Genomic DNA, 27,563 nt, shown 5'->3' with positions numbered 1-27,563 from the left:
ATTCTTTGTCTCATATCATGTACTAAGAGGCGATCTCTGCTCGACTTACAAAGCCATGTCTGATCCAACTCTGTTAGAAATGCTACAACTTAAGAAATCCCAATCCCTCCGCAGCACACGCTCCAGAGACCTCAGCCTCATTACCACAATTAACAGGACATGCTGGAGGGACAGGTTCATAACCCAGAAACTGTGTATGCTCTGGTATAGACTTCCCATACATGTCAAGCAGAGCACCTCGCTGGACATCTTCAAGAGAAATCTTGATGAGTGGATGGGAAATTGAAAGTTCACCCCGGGGCTCTTCTTGATAGAGGAACTGGGAACTAACATCGGGCGGCATGATGCCAGGGCACTTGTATGGGCTAGGCTTGTAAAGGTTCCAGGGCCATTAGCCTAGTACACACCTATGAACCTATGGTATATGAAGGTTCCTGTCTGTCAAGCTGTGTTTGAACAGAGGAACCAAGCAGGGATGTCTTTTTTCCTCACTGTATATTCACTTTATATTTAATACTTTATATTCAGAGCATTTGGCAAATAAAGTAATAGATTCACATATTCAAGGCTATAACTGGTATTGTAATAAAGGAAGGTGAGCTTTGTTTGCAGATAAGCATATTTTTGTACTTGATAAATCCAGAAAAGGAAATGCTGTGTTGTGGAACATTTTGAGGTAGTTTCAAGTATTCTCAAGATTTAAAATAAATGAAGAAAAGACAAAGGTGTAGCTGTACACTGTTTACTCACTCATGATTTGGTTCAGCACTAGTCCTAGATTTACGATAAGGTGAAGTATTTAGGTTTATGGATTAAAAAAGGATTCTGCTGAGAAACTGGAAACTGCTGATTATGAGTAGAAAGCTAGGTGCAATGACAATGATTTTAGTTTTAATCTTGTGCATATATCGAGTATATTTTATCAACCAGTGGAAAAGTTGTGAATCATAATTAATAAAGGATTGAAGGCATTTGTTTGAGAGGGGAAGAGGGCAATAATTAAGTGGGATACGATGATTCTCCCTATAGTACAAGGTGGTTTAGAGGTGTCTAGTTTAAAGTTGCACTTTAGAGCTATGCTATTAAGGGTGATCTATGAAGCAGAAGGTTGCAAAGAAATGTGGTAAAGGATGGAGATTAATTGGTGTGGGGAAGTGGTTGACAGATAAAGACACTATGATTTTGGATGCAAGTCCTTAAGGAGAGTAACAGCATCCATACAGAATATTACATTCATAAAAGGGACAAAGCCAAGAGGGGAATAGAGAAAGAAGATATTACCAATAGGGATGTGTGCAAGCAGAGGCATCGAAAATAGGCAAGAGGGGGGTGGAATTCACTTGAGGAAATTAGCAGAGGAACTTGGGTATTGGGAGTAAATGATTCTGGAGGGAAGGATAATAGAGTTGGACAAGACTAAGCTGAAGTTTGAACAGCAGGTTAGAGGCTGCCTTCCCTATCAGGTTGATAGAGTATAGGCAAACAGAAAAGATAATAGAATGGTGATTAAAAGACCAGCTCTGGTGGAGTGCTTTTTTCAGTGGTAAATTGAACTGAATCTGCTGTTGAAAAAAGAATAATTATAAGGTTGTATAAAATATTGCATGATAACTATAATAGAGTCAGTCAGAGGAGGTTAGAAAAGACTGGTAAAAGAATGGAAAGACAAATAAAGTAACAATGAGAAGAAATGTGGAAGACTCCCAAGTATTCAACAAAGTCCAATAATTTAGGTTTTTTGCATGAAAGTGTTTACATGGAAATTTTTATACCCCATGTAGACTTCAGATGATTTTTTTCCTCTAGTAGATGGCAGAGATGGAGGTGTGATGGGGGAAGAAAGAGGTAATTTGGACCATGTTTTTTGGAAATGTAGTGATTGGCAGATGTTCTTCATCTCACATTGCTGCAGTCCTAACACTTGGGTAGTCCGCTGTCCCTCGGTCGGCCCGAATATCAGAGTATAAGGCTGACGTCAGTCAAGGCGCATTTGACTGACATCAGAACGTCAGGGTACAAATGCGCATGACCGACGTCATATCCTCTGTCTTTTTTGCCGCATGGTCTGATGCAGAAGCAGTGTTGCAAGTGCCGTTCGGCGTTCTGAAATATTTCGAATTCGGAGTTTCAGACCGAAGTCAGAGTTGGTTAAGTACCCCGTTGGGGAATATTTTGGTTTTTCTTGCCTCAGTGGTTTACCGGATGTCAGAAAAGTAAATAACTGTATTTCTTGTGGGAAACAGATACCGCATAGGGATTACCATAATTTGTGTATACCTTGTTTGGGACCTGAGCACGACGTTGTTGGGTGTCGCTTTGTGCTAGGTTCAATACACGCACTATAAAGCCAAGGTTGGATTGTGCCAGGTTGGTCTTTGGGAAGCGGTGCAATTACAATATGCCGCCGGATGCTCCGGCCGCTTCCTCAAAGAAGCGCAAGGACAAGGCAGTTAAACCTAGGTTAGAGGAGTCGTCCAACCGGACGCCGGTTCTTTAGAGGTGCCAGTGGAACCGGTGGTTCCGACGGAGGCCTCTCTGGAGTCCCAGGGAGAAACTTTGTTTTTACAGGATGTGGCCTCCCAGGAGGCAGGTCAGGCTGTAGGGGCTTCTCAGATAACTGTACTCCCCTCCCTTCCTAAGGTGTCTAGGCCCTCTCTTTCTGCTTCCAAGGCTTCTCCTAGAGGCAGGTCTAGTTTGGCTTCTGTGGGTGTCCCTCCTAGTTCTTCAGGTTCTGTGCCCAAGAAGCACATGCTTAAAATGGCAGAAGATTTAATTACTTTAATTAGAGGCTCTATGCCCCCTCCTGATAAGAGGCCTAGGATGGAACTGTGTTGGGGGATTATGAGCAGGCTTCGGATGTGTCTGAGTCTTCGGCTGAAGACTTGCAGGAGTATTCTCATTATTCTGATTCTGATGTGGATGATTCTACTCCTTCTGCTTCTCCTCCTGAGGATTTTTCTTTTTCAGAGACCCTTCACTCCATGAGAGAGCATTTTAAATGGGAAGGTCAGGATTTCTCTGATTCCAGGAAAAGGCTTAGGGAATTTTTGTTTTACCCCAGCATAGGCCTTTAGCTATACCTCCTGTTCTGAATGTGGTGGAAGATGTGTTTGCAGAGGCTTCTCTTAATCCTGATTCTTTGCCTCCTGCTCCTGTTAAACCGGATAGGTATTACAGGGTGCCTGAAGCTCATAAGTATCTTTTAAGAGTCCTAGGGCAGACCCAGAAACTGTTAGCCAGGGGCCTAAGGGTGTTAAGGCTTCTGTTGTCAAGAATCCGGTTCCGGCAGATAAAGAGGCCAGGGCCTTGGATAGATGGGGAAAGAAAGTTTATACTTCTTCCACTCTAGCCATGAGAGCTTTGAATTGCCAGTTTCACATGTTGAAATATCAAAATTATCTCCTTTCACAGTTGAAATCTAAGGTTGATGCTCTGGCGGAAGGTATTGATTGTAAAGAGTTACAAGATTTAGTGCATGTTTCTGAACAGGTGGGTAAGCATTCTTTGCAATGTGGTTTTGATGCTGTACAGGCCTCGCCTAGGGTGGCTGCCACTGGGTCAGTTCTTCGCAGACATGCCTGGCTGAGGGATCAAAATTTATCTGACCATGTTAAAACTAGGATTTTGGATGCCCTTTGCAATCTGATGTCTTGTTTGGTTCTCCTGTTGAGGCAGTTTTAAAGAAAATGGAAGACAAGGCTAAGTCTATGCAGACTGTTAAAGATTTTTGCAGGTTCAGCCTCCAAAGTTTAGTAGAAATTGGCCTACTAAAGGGTGGACGATCCTTCTTATGATTCCCAGTCTAGGGGTAGATCTAGACGTGGCAGGGGCAGAGGTCAGGGCTCTTTCAGGCCTAGAACAGGGAGTTCTCCTGCACAGTCTTCGGGTGAGGGTAGGGGTCAGTCCTTTCGTAAACAGACCCAATGACCTACCTTTTCAGCTGCCAGAACCTTCTCGCCTGGCAGCACCTTTGGGAGGAAGATTGGCACTTTTCAAAGAAAATTGGAGTTTGATCACCCAAGACAGATGGGTACTGGATATCATACATCACGGTTACAGGTTTTATTTCCATACCTTGCCTCCTTTCAAAGGCATGCCAGACATTCCTCCTCAACAAAGAATAGAGGCTCACAAGCAAATTTCTCTGTTACTCCAAATAGGGGCCATACAGCCAGTTCCTATGCCAGAAAGGGGCCTAGGATTTTATTCACGCCTGTTCCTAGTACCAAAGAAGGGAAACACGTGGAGACCAATTTTGGATTTATCTATCCTCAACACTTATCTGGACATTCCCAAGTTCAAAATGTTGACGTTGCAGCAGCTTTTAACTCTGCTGGGCAAAGATCATTGGATGGTAACTTTGGATCTCAAGGAGGCTTACCTTCATGTTCCTATCAGACTAAGTTGCCGGAAGTATCTGCGTTTTCGAGCTGGGACTTCTCACTATCAGTTCTCTGCATTGCCCTTTGGCTTATCTACTGCGCCCAGAGTGTTCACGAAAGTTCTGGCTCCAGTGATAGCTTTCTTCAGGCTAAAAGGAATACAGATCTATCCTTATTTGGACGACTGCCTGATTCTGGCTCAAGGAAGGAAGAGCTTCTTCAACATTTGGAATATGTGATAGCAGTGCTAAGATGCCTGGGGTATTCTGTGAACGAAATAAAGTCCAGTCTAGTACCCTCTCAGGACATGTGCTTTCTGGGTGTGAGACTGAATACAGCATCCCAGATGGCCTTTTAACCCCGGACAAACAAAAGAGTCTATCCCTTTACTTCCATCAACTATCTCATCAGTCCGGCTGACTGCAAGGACAGTCCTTCAAGCCTTAGGGTTCATGGCATCTTGTATTCTGGTGCTTCCCAATGCCAAACTGCATATGAGGAAGCTACAATGGCATCTCAAAAATGTATGGACACAGCACTGCCAGGATCTGGACACTGTCATTCAAATAATACCTTGCATTCAAAAGGAATTTTTGTGGTGGGCTCAGGAATGTCACCTAAACAAGGGACTCTCTGTGACCCGGCCAGAGGCGAGTCAGATTTTAGCGACAGATGCCTCAGACAAAGCTTGGGGAGCTCATCTAAATGGAAAGTGGATACAAGACAAGTGGCCTGCCAGACTACAACATCTACATATCAACATGAAGGAGATGTTAGCAGTCCAGTTTGCATTAATAGCTTTCAAGGATTTACTTCTTCCAGGGCAGGTGTTGATTCTAACAGACAACACAACTGTCATGTGGTACATCAACAAGCAAGGGGGAACACATTCTTATCCTCTATGCAGGCAAGCAATGATTTTGTGGGAGACTGCTCTCAGTTTACAACTAAGTCTTCAGGCAAGGTTTCTGCCGGGAGCACAGAACTCCCTAGCAGATGTGTTAAGCAGACAAATCATGGATCCCCACGAGTGGAAACTGGATCTTCATGTATTTCAGAAATTGACAGTGTCCTGGGGAACTCCAGACATAGATCTGTTCGCTTCTCCACTAAACCACCAGCTGCCAAAGTTTTGCACAAAGCGTTTCATCCCACAGCTTGGAAAGTGGATGCTCTTTCTTTCAGTTGGAAAAATCTTCATGTGTATGCCTTTCCACCTCTGCCTCTCCTCCCAAAGGTACTTCTGAAGGTCAGACAGGACAAGCCAAGGATGATTTTGATAGCTCCAGATTGGCCTCGACAGCACTGGTACCCATTACTGAGAAGTCTTGTACGGAAGCCTCCATGGCCTTTGCCTTTGATTCCACATCTGTTGTCCCAGGAGGACAGTCATTTGCTCAATGTCAAACTTCACTCTCTTCACCTAACAGCATGGCATATTCTGTTTTAAACCATAGAGGGTCTCAACTTCCACAACAAGTTTTGAATGTGATTTTGGAAGCTAGAAGGCCTACTACAAGGAAAGTGTACGCAGATAAATGGAAGAGATTTTTATTTTGGAGTGCAGCTAAGGATTTGGATGTTTCTGAGCCTGATTTAAGTGTGGCTCTTCAATATCTTACTGAGTTATTGGACAAAGGTTTGTCCTTCTCTTCTATTAAGATTCATGCTGCAGCAATTTCAGCTCACTATGATTGTGAACCACCATTGTTTTCTCATCCTTTGTTCAAGCAATTTCTTAGAGGGGCAAAGAATATAAGACCCCACGAAGGGCTCCTACTCCTGCTTGGGATCTCAATTTTGTGTTGGAGAAACTCACTCTACAACCTTTTGAGCCTGCAGCTACTGCTGAGTTGAAATACTTGTCATGGAAGACTGCTTTTTTGTTGGCCATTACCTCTGCAAGAAGGGTTTCTGAATTGCAGGCCCTTATGGCAGTTGAGCCTTTCTCAATTTTCCATAAGGATAGGGTATCTTTACGTACTAATCCTTCCTTTATGCCTAAAGTGGTTTCTAGTGTGGCTTTAAACCAAACTATTAATTTGCCTACTTTTTATGCAAATCCCCAAACTAAAGGGGAAAAGATTTTGCACACTTTAGATGTACACAGGCAGTTGCGATATTATTTGGACAGAACTAAAGAGTTCAGACAATCTCAGCAGTTATTAGTTTCTTTTGCTTTGTGCTCTCAGGGCAAGCCCGTGTCAAAACAAACTATTTCTAAGTGGATTGGATTTTGCATTGCTTTCTGTTATTCCCATCATGGCAAAGAGATTCCAGCTGGGATTAGGCCTCATTCCACTAGGGCTACTGCCACTTCAACAGCTTTTGAGGGGTGGCTACTAAGGATATTTTGGAGGCAGCCACTTGGAGTTCAGTGCATACCTTTTCGAGGCATTACCACCTTCCACTGTACTCTAAATCCAGGGCTGGGTTTGCCACTGCTGTGTTGCAGGGCATTTTGGCAGCTCCTGCTTCATTATAGTTTAGCCATCCTCCCTTTCCTCTGCTTTGGGATTCTACCCAAGTGTTAGGACTGCAGCAATGTGAGATGAAGAACATAGTACAGTTTTGTACCTACCATAAATGTAGATGTTCGAAGATCCACATTGCTGCAGTCCAATTTACCCTCCCTCCTTCCCTCTGTAGTTTGAGGTGGTTGTGGGGTTGGGTTATCCATCTGAGGTATATTGCATATTGTATATATTGTATATATTGTACATATTTTTGGTGTTAGGCTGGTTGGTTGTTTAGTTGTTGTCTATGGGTTTTGACCTTTCTTTTTAGGGTCTTCTGACATCTGGGGCAAGAAAAGACTGAGGATATGACGTCGGTCATGCGCATTTGTACCCTGACGTTCTGATGTCAGTCAAATGCGCCTTGACCGACGTCAGCCTTATACTCTGATATTCGGGCCGACCGAGGGACAGCGGACTACCCAAGTGTTAGGACTACAGCAATGTGGATCTTCGAACATCTACATTTATGGTAGGTACAAAACTGTACTTTTTATGTCCCCTGCAAAGTGCTTTTATGTAAATGGTTGTAGCTAAGGAAATTATTGTTCTGAGCTGAGGTGTAGAATCTGAATTGTGTAGACACAGGCCTTCCTTATTTTAATGTCATTGTCTGCCAAAAAAGCACTTACTAGGAAATGGAAATCAAAATCTATACCCAACATCAAGAAAGTTCTGGATATTGTAATGGAGATAAACTAACTCAAGGTGGGATCTTTAGAAAGAGACAGAACACATTTCAAAGAAATACATGGCATTTGTGTAGATAGTGAATGCAAAATAATGTCCAGGAGGAATGAGGTTAAAGGGAAGGCAGGAATTGAGCAGTTTTATGTTATTTTGGAGTGAATGAAATGCATGACCATAACACTGGAAAATTTAACAAATTGTTTTCTTTTCTGTTAATGCAAGTAAATTCGTGTTATTAGTAAGATGTTTAAAACAATGTTAACCTTCTCAGCTTTAGCTGTGTTTTTTGTAGCCATAGAATCAGTAGAGGGGAGGATGAGAACAAAATTCTTCTTGGGGGAAGCTTTGCCTTCCAAATAAAAATACAGTTACATTTTTTTAATGAACTAAAGTTAGATTGGCCAGTTTAAACCTAACAATCTTCAGTGGATCAGTCAATGATGTGGTGACCAATGCAGTGACCATTGTTCTAAAATGATAAAGTGGCTATTTCTTAATTGTTTTGGAAGTCTTCATCCCCTCCCCTTAAACTTTATAAGGCCAGGACCCACAACCCCATTAAGCCAATGCTGTTGTGATTGTACAGAATTGCTTGTGTGTGTGTGTGTGTGTGTGTGTGTGTGTGTGTGTGTGTGTGTGTGTGTGTGTGTGTGTGTGTGTGTGTGTGTGTGTGTGTGTTTGTGTGTGTGAACAGATAAAAACAAAAAGGTATCATAGTAAATGAATTCATACAGAAGTACTTCACAAGTTTCCATATTTCTTAGGGAGAGATGAGCAGAACCCAGCTTTCCAAAATAGCAGCAAGTGATTTGATGAGAAACGTCATGCTGGAACTTAAACATCTCCATAATAATGCAAAGCCAAAACTATAGAAACAGCAAAGCAAAAAGGTGTAAAATGCAGCTCCTTTAATAAAATGCAACAAAAACAATAAAATAAGATAAAGATGAATGCTTTCCCACCAAACTCAGGTGCCTCAATAGATATAAATATACAATGATAAATCAGAATTTAAATATCTCAAAACCTACCGCCTAAGACCTTGTGACTTCAAGGCAGGTCTAAACTCATTTGATCCCTTGGCTTTTGTCGTATGAAGCAACATTATCCACTTAGTCTCAAGCTTCTCAGTATAAATCTTAACCCCCCCCCATACAGTAGATAAATACATTTCTAAAACTAAAATGTATAGGTATGCATACATCACTCATTAACTACATGTTTGCTAAGTGCATTCTTAATATTACCTCTACTCATGCTGTACAAGTGCTCTCTAATTATGTCCCTAAGATGATTCATCTTACTTATTATATAACTGTAGCATATTTTACAATTCGCAAGAAAAACATTTTTGAGTACCACAGTCAGCATAAAAGTCAAAGTTAAACAACTGTCCAGTGTCTGGATGCATAAACAATCACCTTCTCTAATATATTTGCAGGCATTATATCCCCTTCATGGGAAAGTTCCTTTCAGATCTAATCTTGGTTCATTGCCCACACCTACTACGAGAGGCTTACAACACAACTTTCTTTTGATTGAACTAAAATTTTTAAAAGAGAACAGAGGCTCATCACCAAGGACATCTCTGCATTTAGTGTCTGACTTAAGTATCCTCCAGTGCTTTTTAATAATATCACATACATGGTGAAATTATTAGAAAAGGTCAAGTACATCCTTATATGATCCATATTAGCATCCCTGTCATCTATATAATCACTGGCTTCATTGCTAAAAACTGGTCTAGCTCTTGTCTACTGACAAGATAACACCTCATTTTGTACCTGAAGTATTTCAGAAGCACATTAACCCCTCCGACAAAACTCGTCAAGTAGAACATGAAAAGAATAGTACATTTCACTATCTCTGCTACGTAATCTGGTGTTCCTAAAAAACTGTCTCTTCATAACATTCTTTTTCAAATGTTTGGGGTGCATACCCCAAATATGTAATATATGGTTTCTTCTTACATAGTTTCTTACAGACTAATGTTTTAATCCCACCCACAGTTTTCGTTATACAAACATTCAAAAAATCAATTTCAGTTACAGAATACTTAAAGGTAAATTTCAGAAAACTAGTGGTATCTCGTAGGTAATGAAACCATGTAAAGACTCTGTTGAGCCAGCCCAAATGAAAAAGGCATCATCCCTGAAACTAGCGTAGTATAAAAGTGAACTTTTATATATATTCATTACATTAAAAAAAATATTCAGACTCCCAATGTGCCAGCACCATGTTTGCGCAACTGTTCGCACGCATGGTGCCCATCTGAACACCTACATTCTGAACATAATACCTATCCGCAAAGGAAAAGGCCTTACTCGTAAGGATTGCATCTAGCAAAATACATATCAAATATACTTGGTCAAAAGTATATGTCGAATTCTTACTCAAAAGATGTCTATTCCTGTCTCATTCAGAATGACAGTAAATAGGGACACTGTATCCATAGTAACAAATAAATAGTCATCAACACAATTAGTTTCAGCCCATCGAGACAATTTCATTAAAAATGCTTTGTATTTTGAAGAACATTTGGGAACATACTGGAAATGTAGTTTTCTGGCCGTTATATCCCCTACAGTGTGCTTTTATGTAAATGGTTGTAGCTAAGGAAACTTTGAGCTGAAATGTAGAATCTGAACTGTTTACACACAAGCCTTACTAATATTAATGTCAGTGTCTGCCAAAAAAGCACTTACCAGGAAATGGAAATCAAAATCTATACCCAACTTCAAGAAAGTTCTGGATATTGTAATGGAGATAAACTAACTCAAGGTGGGATCTTTAGAAAGGGACAGAACACATTTCAAAGAAGTAAATGGCATTTATGTAGACAGTGAATGCAAAATAATGTCCAGAAGGAGTGAGTTTTAAGGGAAGGCAGGAATTGAGCAGTTTATATTATGTTATAGTGACTGAAATGCATGGCCATAACACTGGAAAATGTAACAAATTGTTTTCTTTTCTGTTGATGTAAGTAAATTCATTTTACCGCTTAACGTTTGATGATTTAATAAGATGTTTAAACTGCTCTGTTTTACCTGTGTTTTTTGTAGCCATAGAATCAGTTATAATAGAAGGGAGCACGAAAATTAACTTCTTGGGGCTAGCTTTGCCTTCCACATAAAAACAATTTTACATTTTTTTTGATGAACTAAGGTTAGATTGGCCAGTTTAAACCTATCAGTCTTCAGTAGATCAATCAATGATGTGGTGACCAATGCTCCAAAATGATAACGTGACTATTTTTTAATTGTTTTGAGAGTCTTCATCCCCTCCCCTTAAATTTTAGAAGGCTAAGACCCAAAACCGCATTGTTGCTGTTGTGATTTTACAGATTTAAGTGTGTGTGCGTGTGCGCATGTGCATTTGTGGATAGATAAAAACAAAAAGATCTCACAGTACATTAATGCATATGGATATACTTCACAGTTTTCCAAATTTCTTAGGGAGAGATGAGCAGAACCCAGCTTTCCAAAATGGCAGCAAGTAATTTGAAGAGAAGCATCATGCTGGAACCTGAACATCTCTATAATGATGCTTGTTCAGTAGATTTGCAACTTTTCTGTCTCTTAAGCTAATGACGTAATCTCTTCCTATATTTTCTTATGGCACTGCTGATTAATAGCCAAGCTGTACAGTGCATTAAAATGTCATGCTTAATACTTATTTCATTTATGTATTCATAGTTTAACTCATTGCTGTATTAAAAGATCTGTTTCTTGTTTCTATCTTCCTGTGTTGTGATATTTGAGCTACCACTTGTCTACTTGTTTAAAATTTAGCAATATTTGCTCTCAATAATGTTACTGACCTGAATTTCTTTCTGTTTAGTGTACTCGGGGGATAAAAGAGTTGTTGGATGTGGCAAAAGCATCTATTCCAAGTAACCTTTGGAGGAGTACTCCTCTAGTACTGAAAGCAACAGCAGGGCTGCGACTGTTACCTGGAGAAAAAGCCATGCAACTACTAAATAAGGTAACTTTCCAGCATTTTACTTATGAGAAATAGTGGTGAAAAACAATTTGACAGCTGTAGTGCTGCATGAAGTATGCAAATATATGTGCAAAGAAGTGAGGTTTACCCACCTAAGTATGATAAAAAGTGAATTGGAAACTTTTTGAATACATAGTGTACAACATTTCTGAAGATAGCAGAGCTGGCTGAGAAGACATTAAGAAACAAGAAGTGTTATTAAAAATAATCTTATTGTTTTGTACTCTGCATTATGCTGGCTGTTTGCCATGGTTGTAATTCTTTACATTTGTACCAGTGACATTCTAAGCAGAAGTGATTGTACAGGAACACCCTCAGTAGAAATGGCATACGTAAGTACTGGTGCCTTGCAAGCTCAGTAGTGTAGAGGCATATTAGATGGGCTAGGAATGTCTTGCATAAGATTGTGGGAAAAGGGCCTTTGAACCCGTGGAAGTTCTATTTGCCACTAGTTTACAAAATACTACCCAGAAAATGGCAGCTTAAATAACATTTCATAACTTCTTTAAACGGTCACTTTCAAAAAGGCTTTGCCCTTAATTCTTACATTCGGCCCTTCTTTATATGAAGAGCTGTGTCAGTAATCAAATGCATTCTCATAATATTTTCCAGAAATTATACCGAGGTGTTGTAAAATATTCTTAGATTGCTACTAGTGCCTAAATGTTACTTTTGTCCCAGTAATGTAGAAAAATGTCTCAGATTTTCAAAAAATATGTAGCCCTTTTAGGGTTGATTTCATAACAGAGCATTTTTATGTCTATGGCAGGCTTTATATTTGCTATCCTGAATGAAACTGATAGCTGCACTTTCATTTTAAATTCAGTGGTTAGGAAATGATGCAGTCTGATATTTTTGTGTTAACCTTCTGACATTAATTTGACCATAGTTAGACATGTAGCACTTTCAAGGCTAGAAACATAGATACCCGGCCTTGTATAGTACACAGCCTAAGCAGTAGTGCTCAAAAGACAACTTCTCAGATACATGGATACCAGTCTGCACTTGTCAAAACTGATTTTTTTTCTGTTTAAATGGCAGAAAATATCACTTTTTTGTAAAATAAGTACTTTTTTTAGTTCTGATGTCATAACACACCAAGTTGTAATTCTGATATTTTTAAGTTTGTCAGCCACCTAGGCACCCCTCGTAGTCCCTATTAATATTGTGGCCTGCCTTACTCGTAGGCAAACTGAAAGGCTGTTTTAGTGTGCCATTCATCCAGGATTGCTTCTCTTTTTTTTTTTTTTTTATTTATTTCCCAAGAGAAAGATGATGCTACCATGGCACCACTCTTAAAACCAGTTAGAGGCATAGTGCCTCGTGAATAACATTCAGTAATATCTGGACTTTCTGCTCATTTGCACCCCAAATCTGCACATCAGATCAGTATTTGTTGTGCACATAGCCAAAAGTGATGTAAATTCTGAACATTGAACTGAATGGAGTGGGTGCAGTAGTCACTAAAAGAGCAGTGGAAAAACTGTGTGGATTGCAGCAGGTAAGCTATTTTTCCCTTGGCAGGCAGCTTGATATTATGGACAATGGACAATTCAGAGTAAATTATTTTTGTGTGAGATAAGCTGGAAATAGTGTGTGATTTCACAGAAGGTCATAGATTTTGCCTTATTTTTGATGGTCTGCTTGTAAAATTTGTTTTTCTGACAAATCATTTCGGAATTGCAGACAGCAAATAATGACTGATTTGGGGCTTTTGTTCTCCTATTATTTTTGGCTGAAATACTTCTTCTGTGATTTTGTGTAAAATAAATTAGCACTGTTCTTTGCTTATCTTAGCCAGAAATTGCCCTGCAAAGCCAGAATAATGTTTGCTTGTGTGGCTCGCTGTCAAGTGTTTGCACAAGTAATAGTTGAAAAAATGACTGTGGCCATTTTATTTACGTATATATTATTACAAGCCAAATTATGAGGTGTATGCAATCAACAACCTGGCTATAATTATGCAAAGGGGGCTGTCTGTGGTTGAAAATGACTGACCATGCCATTTGCGTAATTTAAACAGTCACTGTTTTAATTTTGCAGGGCTAAAGTAGGTTTGCACAAAGCAAGCTAACTACTATGTGTTTATGGGAAACAGAGTTGAAATACATTGTTGTGGTCTTTTTTAGTGCAGTCAGGTATTTCATGTGTACATAGTCAACAAAATGACAATAATTACCAGATACTGGAGAAATGGATAAAAGAGGTTTACCATGCTTTTGTTGGATTGCAGCAGTCACTAATCTGTCTCGGGAGCAATATTAGAGAGTGTATCATATTTTGCTGAAATCCTAGAGCCTAAATTTTAGTTATTTGAGAACAGACCATTCATCATTGCCATGGCATCAGAGGAAAATATAACAATCCTGCAAATCATTTTCAGTTAAATATGCTGTTTCATCAGAAACTCATCTGACTAAGATCACCTCTTTACAACTCACACTAAAGCCTATCAAGCAAATATCTGATGATCTGCTGGCTTCCTGACGCCTCACCTTTAGCAACCAAATTATTTCCTAAAACCTGTTCATACAAATTAAACCATCTGTTTCAGTCTACTGCACCAGTCATGCTTTCTGCACCATATCTCTAAACTCTGAGAATCACCACCAGCCTAGCTAAGAGAACTCTTTTAATGCACTTACTTTAGAACAGAATTTGGAAAACACATAGTTGCACACCCTTCATGTCAGTGCCACCAGTCTTATTACATCATTTAAATCTCACAACCTTTCTTCTCTCTCACTTCATCTCCACTTATTCATTCTTGTAGCAAAATCAAATGAACACCACTGAAGAACGCTCCAAAACCACATGATAAGAGTCAGAAAAATGTGTTATTAATTTTGTTTTTACCAAAATTTTTATTTTGAGTTGACAAGTAAATGTAAGTAGTTTTTTATTTTATATATTTTTGTCTTTGCTGGAAATGGGGTTTTTGTTTGAGTCTATGTTATCTAAAGGGGCCATGTGATGGTTGTGACTGAATTGCTTGCTTAATTGTTCTAATTATTGCTTAATTGGTTTGCTAGGATGTTTTTAAATAGTTTGATTTTATCATTTGCCAGCAGGATCTAAAGAAGGCACATGCCAAAAGTGCTTATCCTGTTTGTTTTATTTTGTTATTAAAGTTCTTAGTTGTTTTTATGTCTATGGTGTAGCGTGCCTTTTTTTCTGACTGTTATTCTTGGGTTTTGGAGCGTTCTTCAGTGGTGTTCATTTGATTTGGCGACAGTTTTGATTTGTTTATCAGGAGCATCACACATAGACTGATCTATGGATTCATTCAGTGATCAATGCTTTTCTGACTCTGTAACCAGGAGGGTGGTGACGGATATCACTACAGGCACCACCAACCCTCTTCTGAAGCTTAACTTGGACAGTGCTAAGATTACAGTATCTACTGATTTGAAGGATGACTTGGGTTTTGAAGAAACATTTAACATAGTAGAAAATGCAGCATATCGCCTGAAACATTTACAGTGGCAACGTTTTCATATGGAGGCCTGCCTCCACCATCAGTTGATTCCTCGAGGACTAAGAGTTAAGTGTATGCCTAGTTATGGCAACACCTTTCCGGGGTTGTTGGCCATATGGCAGGCAATAAATATTCAAACCAGCTTCAGTTACATGAAGCTGCTTATTGACTTTTTTAGACTACAGGAAGAAGAAATTAGTAAAGTGATTGAGGAGAAACAAAAGGAGTTGGAAGCTGCAAAATTGTCTGAGAGCAATCTGAATAGACTAGAGAGTTTACAAGATAGGCTAGTAGCCTATGAAGCAAGGCTGAAAGAGCAGAAGAGCCAAAAGCTATTGAAAGATTATAACGATATCAAGAAAGGCCATCTCTTTGAATGGCCCAGGGCTACTAAATCCAGTGATAAGTGGATCTTGAGTAGGGCCTCTGAAATAAATTCACAGCCTAAAAAGAGAGATGAAGCACAACATGGAGTAACCGTTCGGGCAGAGATACATGAAGTGAATGGAGCCCCCATAGTTAATAATAAGATGAACAGGAGTGTGTGCCCACAAAAGGATGATATGGAATGTCTGTCCAATGATATCTCTGAGGTTTCCGTCCAACAAGTTGCAAATGACTCTGATCTCTCCATCTCCACAAGCAACAATGGACCATCTTCCATGTCTACCATGCAGGTAGGAACACTACCCAAAAAAGGGTCATCACATCTACCCATAGAGCAGCAGCTCCCTTTTTTAATACACATGAGGGAGACATGTGCAGGCAGATCTAAGAGCAGAGAAACGAAGAGGAGGAAAGTCCTTTGATAAACTCTGTTGTTGTCAATATATCTAATTGCATTCTAAAAGAAGAGTACATTACCTTACTAGAAAAAGGACTAAGTTTCATTCCAGCTATATGCTCTCCACTGGATGAATTTGTGACTGACTTAAAGTGTTATGGACGTAATGTAACGTTGAAACACATCTTTGGGTCCAACCAAAGGCAAGAGTACAATTTTGAAAGACAGTTCAGGAAGCCCAGCACATTTGTACCAGTAAGTCATCCTACAGTTGAGGTTTTTATATGTTTATGTGAACAAGAAATAGCCAGAGCTAGAGATGATGGGAAAGGCAAACATTATCAGAATTTAACAAAGAAAGAATATGAGGCTCTTAAAGAGCTACAAGCTAGAGAAGCTTTAACCATCAGACCAGCTGACAAAGGAGGAGCTGTGGTGGTGATGAGTACAGATGATTATGACTAAAGCATGACAAATATGCTCAGTGACAGAGACGTACACAAAGATCGAGAAGAAAGATGTTGATATGATGAAACGAAGGATAGATGATGTAATCTATGAGATGCCTATGAATAGGAGTATAACCAAGGAACTCTGAGTTCTTTACAATGAAACATCCTGTTATACCTACCACCAATGGACTGCCTAAAATCCACAAAGACAGTTATAAATCACCAATGCATCCTATAGTGGCAGGTCATGGATGGTCAACAGAACCTCTTTCTATCTTCCTGGAAAGTGAGCTGAAAAAGCTGTTGAGTGACTATAAGAACATAGTCAAGGACACTGCACAATTTGTAGAGCATTTGTTTGAAGCCACAGTCAACGTTCATGATTTTTCCAATTTGTTACTTGTTGCCATGGATGTTAACAGTCTTTTTACATCTTTCCCGAACTCATATGGTGTTGAAGCCATAAGAGACCTTTGTAGAGAAAGGAAGTTGGACTCGTATGTTATTTGCATCCTATTGGAAGTGGTATTAGAGAACAACATGTTTGTTTATGGTAACAACTACTATTGGCAGAGATGGGAGGTAGCGATGGGTACCCTCTGCGCCAATCATTATGCTAATCTTGTGTTAGCTCAGTGGGAGGAGCAATGGGCAGTGAATGACAATTTCCAATGGAAAAATAATGTTATTCTTTATAACAGATTTGTGGATGACATCATGATCTTATGGGCTGGAAGAGAGGAAGAAGTCCTGGAATTTGTAGATTTCTTAACAGAGACCACCATGTTTCTGAGATTTGATGTCAAAATGTCTAGAGAAGAGATTGAGTTCCTGGATGTCGAGATCTTATTGGATCCCAGTCAAGGAATCAATACAATGCTGTATCGAAAACCTATGTGGAGGAACCACATGGTGCATTTTTGCAGTATGTACCCTAGGCACATTTTCCGCAATATGGTTGATAATCAAATCACTCATGTATCCAGGTTATGCACCCAAGATGAGTTTTTCCTTGAAGAAAATAACAGATTGCTGCAAGGTTTTAAGGACCATGGTTACAGGTCAGTCACAGAAGAATTAACAACAGAAAGTATGAGACAGTTGCGAGGGAATAAAGGTAGACCCTACTACTCCCAACATGCAGTCCATGGAAGGAGAAGTGGAAAGACGGATAATGAAAGAACATCTGCTAGCACGGAGGAAGGAATAGTAAGGGTCAGCATTATGTATAGTACTGATCATTCCATGGTTTGTGAAGCCATCAAGAAAATTTGGCCTATTTTGACATCTGACAATAGGCTGAAAGAAATAGTAGGTGCCACACCTCATTTTACTTTTAAGAATAAGAAAACTCTAAAGACGTTGCTATGTGACAGCAACCAAGGTTCATCTATGTGCAACAAAGTGAAAATGATTGAGTCTAGACGTTTTGGCACCCAGAAATGTGGCTGTTGCAAAGTCTGTTCTCGTTATTAATACCAGCAATGTTTTTATTCATGCTTAACAGGAAGAAAATATCAGTTCCTTGGGAATGCCAATTGTAACAGTAAAAATGTTGTTTATATTGCTACCTGTAGTCTTTGCCCATGTTTTTATGTGGGCAAGACTAACAGGATGTTGAAAGAAAGGATTTCTAAGCATCACTCTGACATACACAATAAAGTGGTCACCATTGCTTTGTATAGTCATATTCGAGACAATGCTACTCATAGTTTTAGGTTTATGGTGCTCTCAATGGTTATGTTAACAATAAGGGAAGGGGGTATAATTAACTGGACAGAAACAGAAGAATCTAAATCGATAATGAATCTGAGAGCGGATTGCTCCCGGGTCTTAATGGTATGGTTCCACTCAAACTGTTCTTGAAAGAACGAAGATTGGTTCATAAGTTCTGATGTAGATTCACTATAGCATAGCCTGTATTTCTGGTGCTCTCTTAGTAAGTTATGCAACTAGAGTGCTTCGTCTCTTTAAGATTGAAGCTTCAGTGAGATTTATGTCATCAATGGGTGGCTCCTGGGTTTAGTATGTTAATACTAGTGAGACTGAGTTCAGAGTAGTTTTTTATAACCTGGATTATTTTTGTTTATTTTCGAGTATTGAATGTGTTATTCATTTTGCTTTTACCAAAATTTTTATTTTGAGTTGACAAGTTCGTTTTAAATGTAAGTAGTTTTTTATTTTATATCTTTTTGTCTTTGCTGGATATGGGGTTTTTGTTTGAGTCTATGTTATCTAAAGGGGCCATGTGATAGTTGTGACTGAATTGCTTGCTTAATTGTTCTAATTATTGCTTAATTGGTTTGCTAGTATGCTTTTAAATAGGTGGTTGATAGCATTTGCCAGCAGGATCTGAAGAAGGCACACGCCAAAAGTGCTTATTCTGTTTTTGTTTTATTTTGTTATTAAAGTTCTTAGTTGTTTTTACATCTATGGTGTAGTGCCCACTTATTCATTCTGACAGTTCTACTGAAATCTTTACTCTCTCCTATTTCTGTCACCCTTTTTCTCCTCCCCTATTTTCCTACTAACTTAATTAAGCTGGTTTGAAACAGAAGATTCAAAAAGAATCCAAAGGGGCAACTGTTCCATTACTTTTTCTTGCATCTGATTGCTTCTAACTTGCGTTTCAATTTTTTGTGTGTAAAGTTTGTGTAAATCTCTAAAGCTTTTATAGCTGTGTATCTCTGTATTACACTGCATGTAACTTTCTCTTCTTTACATTGTGATATGGTCACCTGAGCTGTGCCTGCAAATGGTCCACTGAGATCAGTTCACTAATCCAGTAAACAAATAAAAAAAAAAAAAAAAAAATCAGTGTAAAAATGATCATTGAATGAATGTGGGAGACATTGTAGTATATCTAAAGGTAACAAGCTGGCCATAATTGTTTTCACTGTCCATGACAGTTGAATTTCAGTACTTTATACAGTAAGTGTCTATCTTTGGTGGTCTGTGCAGAATATATGAGACAAATGGTGATCATTGGCATAGTGGCGCAGATTCATATCTGTTAAATCAACATCACATTTCCCGCATGGAAAAAAGCTCTGAAAATGTTTCATCAAAAGCAGATTTGATGAAAGTAGGAATATATATATTTTTCAGGGTGACAAGCCCCCTCACTCCCCATGTTGGGGTTACACACTACACACACACAACCCCGAACTTAATTGTACCTATTCTGAGCTTAAACAACAATGGAGAAAAAGGAATTTTCAACTGTTGGTGAAAGTGCTTACAGTGAAAGGGCTGCCATTGACACACTGACATTCTTGCCAGTGGTACAACTGAAAGGATTGCCGTCTCACAACACTTTTTCTGTGTTTTAGCTCTTGGCTGTGGTCCCTTCTGTGTGAAGTCTCCATGTCCTCCCTGTGTCTGTGTGTGTTTTATCCAGGTGTTCTGGTGTCCCCCAGTATCCCAAAGATCCATCCATCATAGGTGAATGGGCATTCCTTCATTTTGCCTATAAATAACTGTGGTATCTAATGTTGTCCTCTTCATTCCTCTTCATGATTGGGTCTCAGATCTGACCCTTGGATCCAGCTCAGCCACATTTTCCAGACTTGGAACCTACTCTGGAGCTCCTTCCTTTACCCATAATGCACTAATCCACCCCAGCACCCCAGATCTCATTTTCTGTGTTCAAGCCAGATGAAAGATCCAGCCTCTCAACAATTTAATATCCTTTTTAGTCTTGTTTCTTCTTCTTAACATTTAGAATTTAATTAGTGTGCTCCTTCCATGTTTTTTCTCTAGTTTAGAGTGTGTTCGGTTAATAGTTTTAGAAATTTTTAGTGTTAGAACTTTGTAGTGCTTTAGAGCATGTTTTCTGGTAGCGTTAGCTGGCATGAATAGTTAAAGTAGTTGAAATAGATAGTTAAAAATAGTTAAATTTCCCTTAGAATTAATTAAATGTGTGTGTTAGTCTTTCTTGTGCCTTTTAACTTGTTGCTATGGTTCTTCTCTTTCCTTAAAAAAAAAAAATGTGTGTGATAGCTTTATAGTTGTCTAGTCAGTCTTTCAGTGCTAACAGTTGGTGGTGTTGTGTGTGTGTGTGTGTGTGTGTGTGTGTGTGTGTGTGTGTGTGTGTGTGTGATTGTTTTTTGGCAGGCTTTCGGCCAGGTTTTGTTCTGACTGCTGTGTCCGACAAACCCTCTCCTGGCTTCAAGCAATACACTTCTTGTGGGCACAATATCCCCAACCAAGATGCCCATAAGGAGTGCATCCACTGTTTAGGCATTGATCATCTTAAAGCAATTTGTGAGATTTGTGCATCCTTTAATCCATGTGCTCTCTGATAGATGCCACAAGCTTATCTTAAGGGGTCTTCTTCCTTCTTCAGCTTCCAAGGCTCAGACCCCCTCCATGCCTTCATCCTACTCCTCCTCCAAGGAGCCTAAGAAGATGTCTCTCTCTCTCTGCTTTCTCAAGAGACCCCTTGGAGCCTAAACTGAAATCTAAGAAAATTTTGGATCTGACCTCCACTGTTCCAAAGAAAACTGTTGGCTTATAGGATCCACAGGCCTTCTCAGATATGACCGAGGTTATTACAGTATCTCCTCCTCCTTTCTCTGCTCTGATGACAGATCCAAGGGCTGTGGATTCAAGAGCTCGAAGCAAATCCCCAAGCCGGCTAGGACAGCCCCCTTAACCCAAATCTGGGACTCCAGACCTCCCTCTTCGGCTTCTTCCCGGTCCTCTAGAAGCGGGTCCAACGTAGACATGGACAGGATTATGAGAAAGTTCCTCAAGGCCCAGATTCAGATAGGGGTAGTGTCAGCTTTATCCCCTGTCAGTCGAATCAGATGAGCTACCAGGCCAATACCATCACAACTCCTTCTCCAGTACAACCCTTGGCTTCATGAGTTACAGGTTTCATGACTCCCGAGTGTGTCAGCTTCGGCTCTGGGGAAACCACCTTCCTCTACTCTGATGGTGCCCCTTATCAGCCCTGTTCCTATTCCTTTGGGGCAGAGTGGATCTCTGAGCTGAGGTGTCGGTGTTGGGTCTGGGGGAATGGGGTGGACTCCATCCTTGTTGGAGCCATCTCTTCCCCTGGGTGCTTCGTCCCTCGACAGCTCTGGTCTGATTCCCTCTGGAGGCCATGGATCTGGAGTGAGTTCTGACTGCCTCCCCTTCATTGCTTCAGCTCCAAGGGAGGTGGAAACGGATTCCCTGGGTCCATCGGCTTTCCAGTTAGTGAAAATGATATTCTCCCTTAGCAGAGAACCATCTTTTCATGATGTCCTTCATGGATGCATCTGCAGTCATAACAAATGGGTTGTCCTTTCGTCAGGCAGCCCTTCGGTCGGCCGGATTCCAAAGTCTGGGTCCGGCTTCGGCTGATGTCGCACTTCACCCGACGCCATCTCTGCTGGTCTTCGGGTATAAAGGCATCAGCCGACGCCATTTTCCCCAGTCTTTCTTGCCGCGTGGCGCCCGAAGCAGAAGCTGTTCGCAAGTGCCAGTCGGTCAGATCCAGAGATTACTACTACCGAATACTACTTCGAAGACTTCTAAAAAGCTAAGTACCCCATTGGGGACTCTTTCTTGCCTCAGCCGATGTCAGAAAAGTGAATAACTGTTTAACTTGTGGGAAACAAATACCTCATAAAGATTTCCACTCTTACTGTCTGCCTTGCTTAGGCCCAGACCACGACGTAGCAGCCTGTTCGCCTGTGCTTCCTTCAACCGACGAACGCCAGGCGCCGGGTCGGAGTTTGCTGAACAGTTTTTCGCTCAGATTTTGCGTACATTATGCCGCCGGATCCTCCGACTACCCAAATTGTTAAAACGCAAAGAAAAGACCGACACTCGCGGTCCGCGGTTTCGGCCGAAACCACGGATAAGCAAGCCGCTGTGTCTCGGTTTCGGCCGAAACCGAGAAAACCGTCAATCTTCAGCGAATCCATGACTACTACTGAGGCTCCTGCTACCTTACTTGAATCGGCCTCAGACATTTTGCCTACAACCGTGGTTCCTAGTGATTTATCAGACACCATCCCTTTGGATATCTCTACCCCAGCACGTGGTGCTGCTAAGCCTCCTGCAGCCATGTCTATTAAGGCCTTTGCCAGGGCTAAAGCAGCCAAATCTGCTAAATCAGTGTCTGTTAAGCCCCCCTCACACAGGCCCACTTCAAGTTCACAAATGCTTACTCTGGCAGAAGATTTAATATCCTTAATTAGGGGATCCCAATCTCACCCAGACAGGGCCTCTCAGCCCCCAGAAAAGAGACCTAGAGAAGAGCCCCCCGAGCCAGTGTCCTCTGATGATTCTGCAGGTGACTCGGACATTACAGACCAGCCAGAGGCTCCTTTGTCTACTTATGAAGATTCCGATGCTGAAGAATCCATTCCAGCTGCCTCTCCACCAGAGGAATTTTCCTTTGGGGAAACCTAACATGCCATGAGAGAACAATTCCAATGGCAGGGACAAGATTTCTCAGATTCAAGGAAAAGGCTTAGGACTTTTCTGCACTTACCACAACATAGGCCCTTAGCTATACCTCCTGTACTGCCTGTTGTGGATGATGCATTTAATGATGTTTGCACTGCTCCTGATTCTTTACCTCCAGCCCCTGCCAAACCAGATAGATTTTACAGGGTGCCAGACACTCATCACCACCTATACAAGGCCCCACTTGCAGATCCCAAACTATATCCCAGGGGCCTAAGGCAGTAGCCTCGACCACAGCAAAAACCCTATTCCTTCTGAAAGGGAATCCAGGTCCTTAGAGAGATGGGGAAAAAGTTTACACCTCTGCTACTCTCTCAGCTAGAGCTTTAAACTGTCAGTTTCATATGATCCAATACCAAGAGTTTATGCTTGATCAGTTAACTAAAAACTGTCCTCTGATGAATCCTTAGATAAGAAATATGTATTAGAAATGGTGAATAACGCATAACAGGTTAGTAACCATTCCTTAAAATGTGGCTATGATGCACTGGAGGCTTCATTTAGATCAGCCATGACTGGCACAGTGATAAGAAGGCATGCATGGCTGAAAGAACAGGTCTTACCGGATCATGTTAAAGCAAAGCTGTTAGATGCTCCTATGGATAAGGCCAGTCTATTTGGTACACCTGCCCAGCAAGTAATGAAGAAAATGGAAGAAAAGGCAAAATCTGTACAAACAGTTAAAGATTTCTTACAGGTTCAGCCCCCAAGGTTTAGCAGGAACTGGCCTGCCAAAAATTGGTCCTTTCCAGACTCCACAAAATCCCAAAGGGGCAGGAATAGACGCTCAAGAGGCAGAAATCAATCCAGAGGAGGTGCCTACAGAGGACGACAGTGGCAAGGCAATAACCGAGGCGCAGACACAACCACTGCCACTGCAACAGGACAATCACAGTGACTTGGCTCTGACACCTCCTACCAGGGAGCAAATAGCAGCACCTTTAGGCGGAAAGTTAGCCTTATTTTCGAAAAATTGGCACTATATCACAAAAGACAAGTGGATTTTGCAAACCATAGACCAAGGCTACCGGTTCCACTTCCACACCTTACCAGTAAAAAGAGGAATGCCAAACCTACCTCCAAATCAAAAAATAGAAGCTCTACAGCAGATAGCGAAATTAACAAAGATGAGAGCTGTGGAAAGAATACCAATAACAGAACAGGGCAAAGGATTCTACTCCAGACTCTTCCTAGTACCAAGAAAAGAAAAAAGTTGGAGACCTATTCTCGACCTGTCCATCTTAAACACATACATCATTGTCCCAAAATTCAAAATGCTGACCCTACAGCAACTTCTTCTCATGCTGGGCAAGGAGTGTTGGCTGGTAACTCTAGATCTCAAGGAGGCATACCTGCACGCCCCCATTCGACCAAATTGCAGAAGATACCTCAGATTTCTTGCAGGATCAGAGCATTATCAATTCTCAGCATTGCCCTTTGGCTTATCTACTGCCCAGAGTATTCACAAAATGCCTGGCATCAGTAATCGCCACTGCAGACTACAGGGAATCCAAATTTATCCATACCTGGACGACTGCCTGTTACAAGCGGACAACAAAAGCAAGCTGACAACAGATTTACAAAGGGTCATTTACTTGCTACAAGCCCTGGGATACACAGTCAATTTACAAAAGTCAAGGCTGATACCATCCCAAACAAGAACATTCTTGGGCTGAATTGGACACAGTAAAACAAATGGCATTCCTAACTGCAGAAAACAAAAGAACTCCTCTTTACTTCTTGGCATTAACAAAGCAGAACAAACTAACAGCAAGAAAAGTTCTGCAGGCCTTGGGCTTCATGGCATCATGCATAATCTTGGTCCCACATGCCAGACTGCATATGAGAAAGCTACAGTGGTACCTAAAGAATTTATGGTCTCAGCACAGGCACAGCTTAGAAACAGAAATCCCACCAATCCCATGCCTAAAACAGGAGTTCCTATGGTGGGCTCAAGCATGCCAGTCAAACCCAGGCTTACCCTTCCACAACTATCGAGCAAGCCAAACCATCACAACGGACGCCTCAGACCTAGGATGGGGGGCGCACATGCTGGACAAATGCATACAAGGATTGTGGACTCAAGACCAGCTGCACCTGCACATAAACCAAAAGAAATGCTGGCAGTAAAACTGGCAATCCAAAATGCAGACCATTCCTCAAAGAAGGCCATTTGATGATAAGGACAGACAACACCACAGTCATGTGGTACATCAACAAACAGGGAGGCACTCATTCATACCCCTATGCAGAATGACATTGGACCTTTGGAATCTGGCTCTCAGCTACAACATCCAGTTACAGGCAATATTTGTGCCGGGAAAAGAGAACACCCTAGCAGACATGTTAAGCAGAACCACCTCGGATGCTCACGAATGGATGCTACACCCGGACATCTTCAAGGCCATCACAAAGAAATGGGGAATGCCACAAATAGATCTATTCGCATCCCCACTCAATCACCAGCTCAAAAAAATTCTGCACAAGGACATTCCACCCACTTGCATGGAAGGTGGACTCTCTATCCTTCAGCTGGAAAGGCCTGACAGCATATGCATTTCCACCTCTTTCCTTGATGCACAAGGTACTACTGAAAATCAAAGAGGAACGTCCAAGGATAATCCTGATAGCTCAGAATTGGCCAAGACAACACTGGTACCCATTGCTGAGGAGCATGTCTCGGGAGAGAATGTGGTCAATACCCCTGATGCCTTTGATGTTAACTCAGAACATCTACAACATCATGCATCCAAACCTAAAAACCTTGCAACTGACTGCCTGGAACATCACATAGCAGCAACTAACCCAGACCTTTCCCAAAGGGTTAAAGACATTATCCTTGAAGCCCGCAGACCTTCAACAAGAAGGAACTATGCAGGAAAATGGAAGAGGTTTGTCATTTGGAGTACTGAAAGAGGAAAAGATGTGTCGCACATAGATATTGCTAACATTCTGGAGTACTTGGCAGAGCTTCTACATACAGGCCTGTCCTATTCCTCCATCAAGATACATGCATCAGCTATTTCAGCAGAATACAGCTTCGATCCACCTGTCTTTTCGCATCCTCTACTCAGGCAGTTCCTCAGAGGGATCAAGAATGTAAAACCTCCTAGGAAACCACCATTACCAGCATGGGACTTGAACTTTGTGCTAGAAAAGTTGACACTCCCTCCGCTTGATCCAGCAGCAACAGCAGATCTGCAACACCTGTCATGGAAAACTGCTTTCCTACTGGCAATTACCTCAGCAAGGAGGGTTTCGGAACTACAGGCCTTAATGGCAGTGCAACCCTTCCTAATCTTCCATCAAGATAGGGTGTCCATGAGAACTAATCCTACATTTATGCCTAAGGTGGTATCCAGAGTGTCTTTAAACCAGGCAATCCACCTACCTACCTTCTTTCCCAATCCACAGAACAGGGGAAAGACTGCTGCATACCTTGGATGTACATAGGCAGTTACGCTTACTACCTGGACAGAACCAAAAGTAACAGAAAAACTGACCAGCTTTTAGTAGCCTATGCAACAGGAAGGGAAGGAAAAGCAATTTCCAAACAGACAATCTCCAAATGGATAGGAAATTGCATAAGATTCTGTTACTCCTACCATGGAAAACCAATTCCACAGAACATAAGACCTCATTCTACAAGGGCTACAGCCACTACCACAGCTTTCTTACGAGGAGTGGCAACCAAGGACATTATTGAGGTGGCTACTTGGACCTCCGTGCATACATTTGCCAAGCATTATAATTTACCTCTATACTCTAGATCCCGAGCAGGGTTTGCCACTGCTGTACTGCAAGGGATCCTAACTACACCATAATTTTTCTTCCTCCACCCCTAGTTTGGCTATGGTATTCTACCCATTTGTTATGACTGCAGATGCATCCATGAAGGACATAGTACAGTTTTGTACCTACCATAAATGTAGATGTCCGAACTGGATAGCATCTGCAGTCGGGATTACCCACCCTCCTTCCCCTCTGTGGTACTCCTAGGGTATTTACCCTCCTAATAGCTAGCTGGGGGGGGGGTCTCTTATGGTGTATTTGTTTGTATATATGTACATACATGCTTATTTTTTGTGTTTGCCTTCTATTTTTTTTGGAAACATTGGCATTTATCCAAAATTTAGCCTTCCAAGAGAGCAACTGGCATCTGGGGCAAGAAACACAGAGGAAAATGGCGTCAGCTGATGCCTTTATACCCGAAGACCAGCAAAGATGACGTCGGGTGAAGTGCGACATCAGCCGAAGCCGGACCCAGACTTTGGAATCCGGCCGACCGAAGGGCTGCCTGACGACAGGACAACCCATTTGTTATGACTGCAGATGCTATCCAGTTCGGACATCTACATTTATGGTAGGTACAAAACTGTACTTTCTACAGACTACGCCCATACCCCCTTTGGGTCATGGTCTTGAGCCTACTCATTCTGTCCTGAGCCAACCCACTTTGAAGCAGTCTCCAAGATCTTCCTGTCCAAGAAGGATCCCCTTCTTCTGATACTTCCCCCAAGTACCAGGCAAAGGAAGTTCCTTGGAAGAAAACTTGCAGAAGGAAGCACATCGACTAACCGATGGAGTCATTAACCAAAGACAGTGACTTTAATGAGGGAGAAGGATCCCATTGATTCCCACCTGATGACATCTCCTTCTGAGACATTCTAGAGATCCTGAAGCAGAAAGGTGGGTGGTCTGTCCAACCTCCTCCTTCTGAAGAGTCAGTGTTCTTGGAGACTTTCAGAACAGGCTCATCTGTGTCCTGGGTGACCCCTCCCCAGTGGATGACCT

General features: G+C 41.3%; 1 protein-coding gene across 2 annotated transcripts in view; it reads left to right on the top strand.

Moving 5' to 3' along the window:
- Window positions 1–27,563, top strand: part of ENTPD6 (ectonucleoside triphosphate diphosphohydrolase 6) — a 921,044-nt gene that overhangs the window by 425,318 nt on the left and 468,163 nt on the right. For both annotated transcript variants that reach the window (XM_044057700.1, XM_044057708.1), the window contains exon 4: window positions 11,429–11,572. In XM_044057700.1, the coding sequence (XP_043913635.1) occupies window positions 11,429–11,572 (144 nt within the window). The remainder of the gene's footprint in view (window positions 1–11,428; window positions 11,573–27,563) is intronic.

This window comes from Protopterus annectens, chromosome 1.part2 (genome assembly GCF_019279795.1).
Source record: "Protopterus annectens isolate FY-2018-M chromosome 1.part2, PAN1.0, whole genome shotgun sequence".
NCBI lineage: Eukaryota > Metazoa > Chordata > Ceratodontiformes > Protopteridae > Protopterus > Protopterus annectens.
The sequence above is the reverse complement of the archived record's forward strand: the minus strand, read 5'-3'. Positions and strand labels throughout refer to the sequence as shown.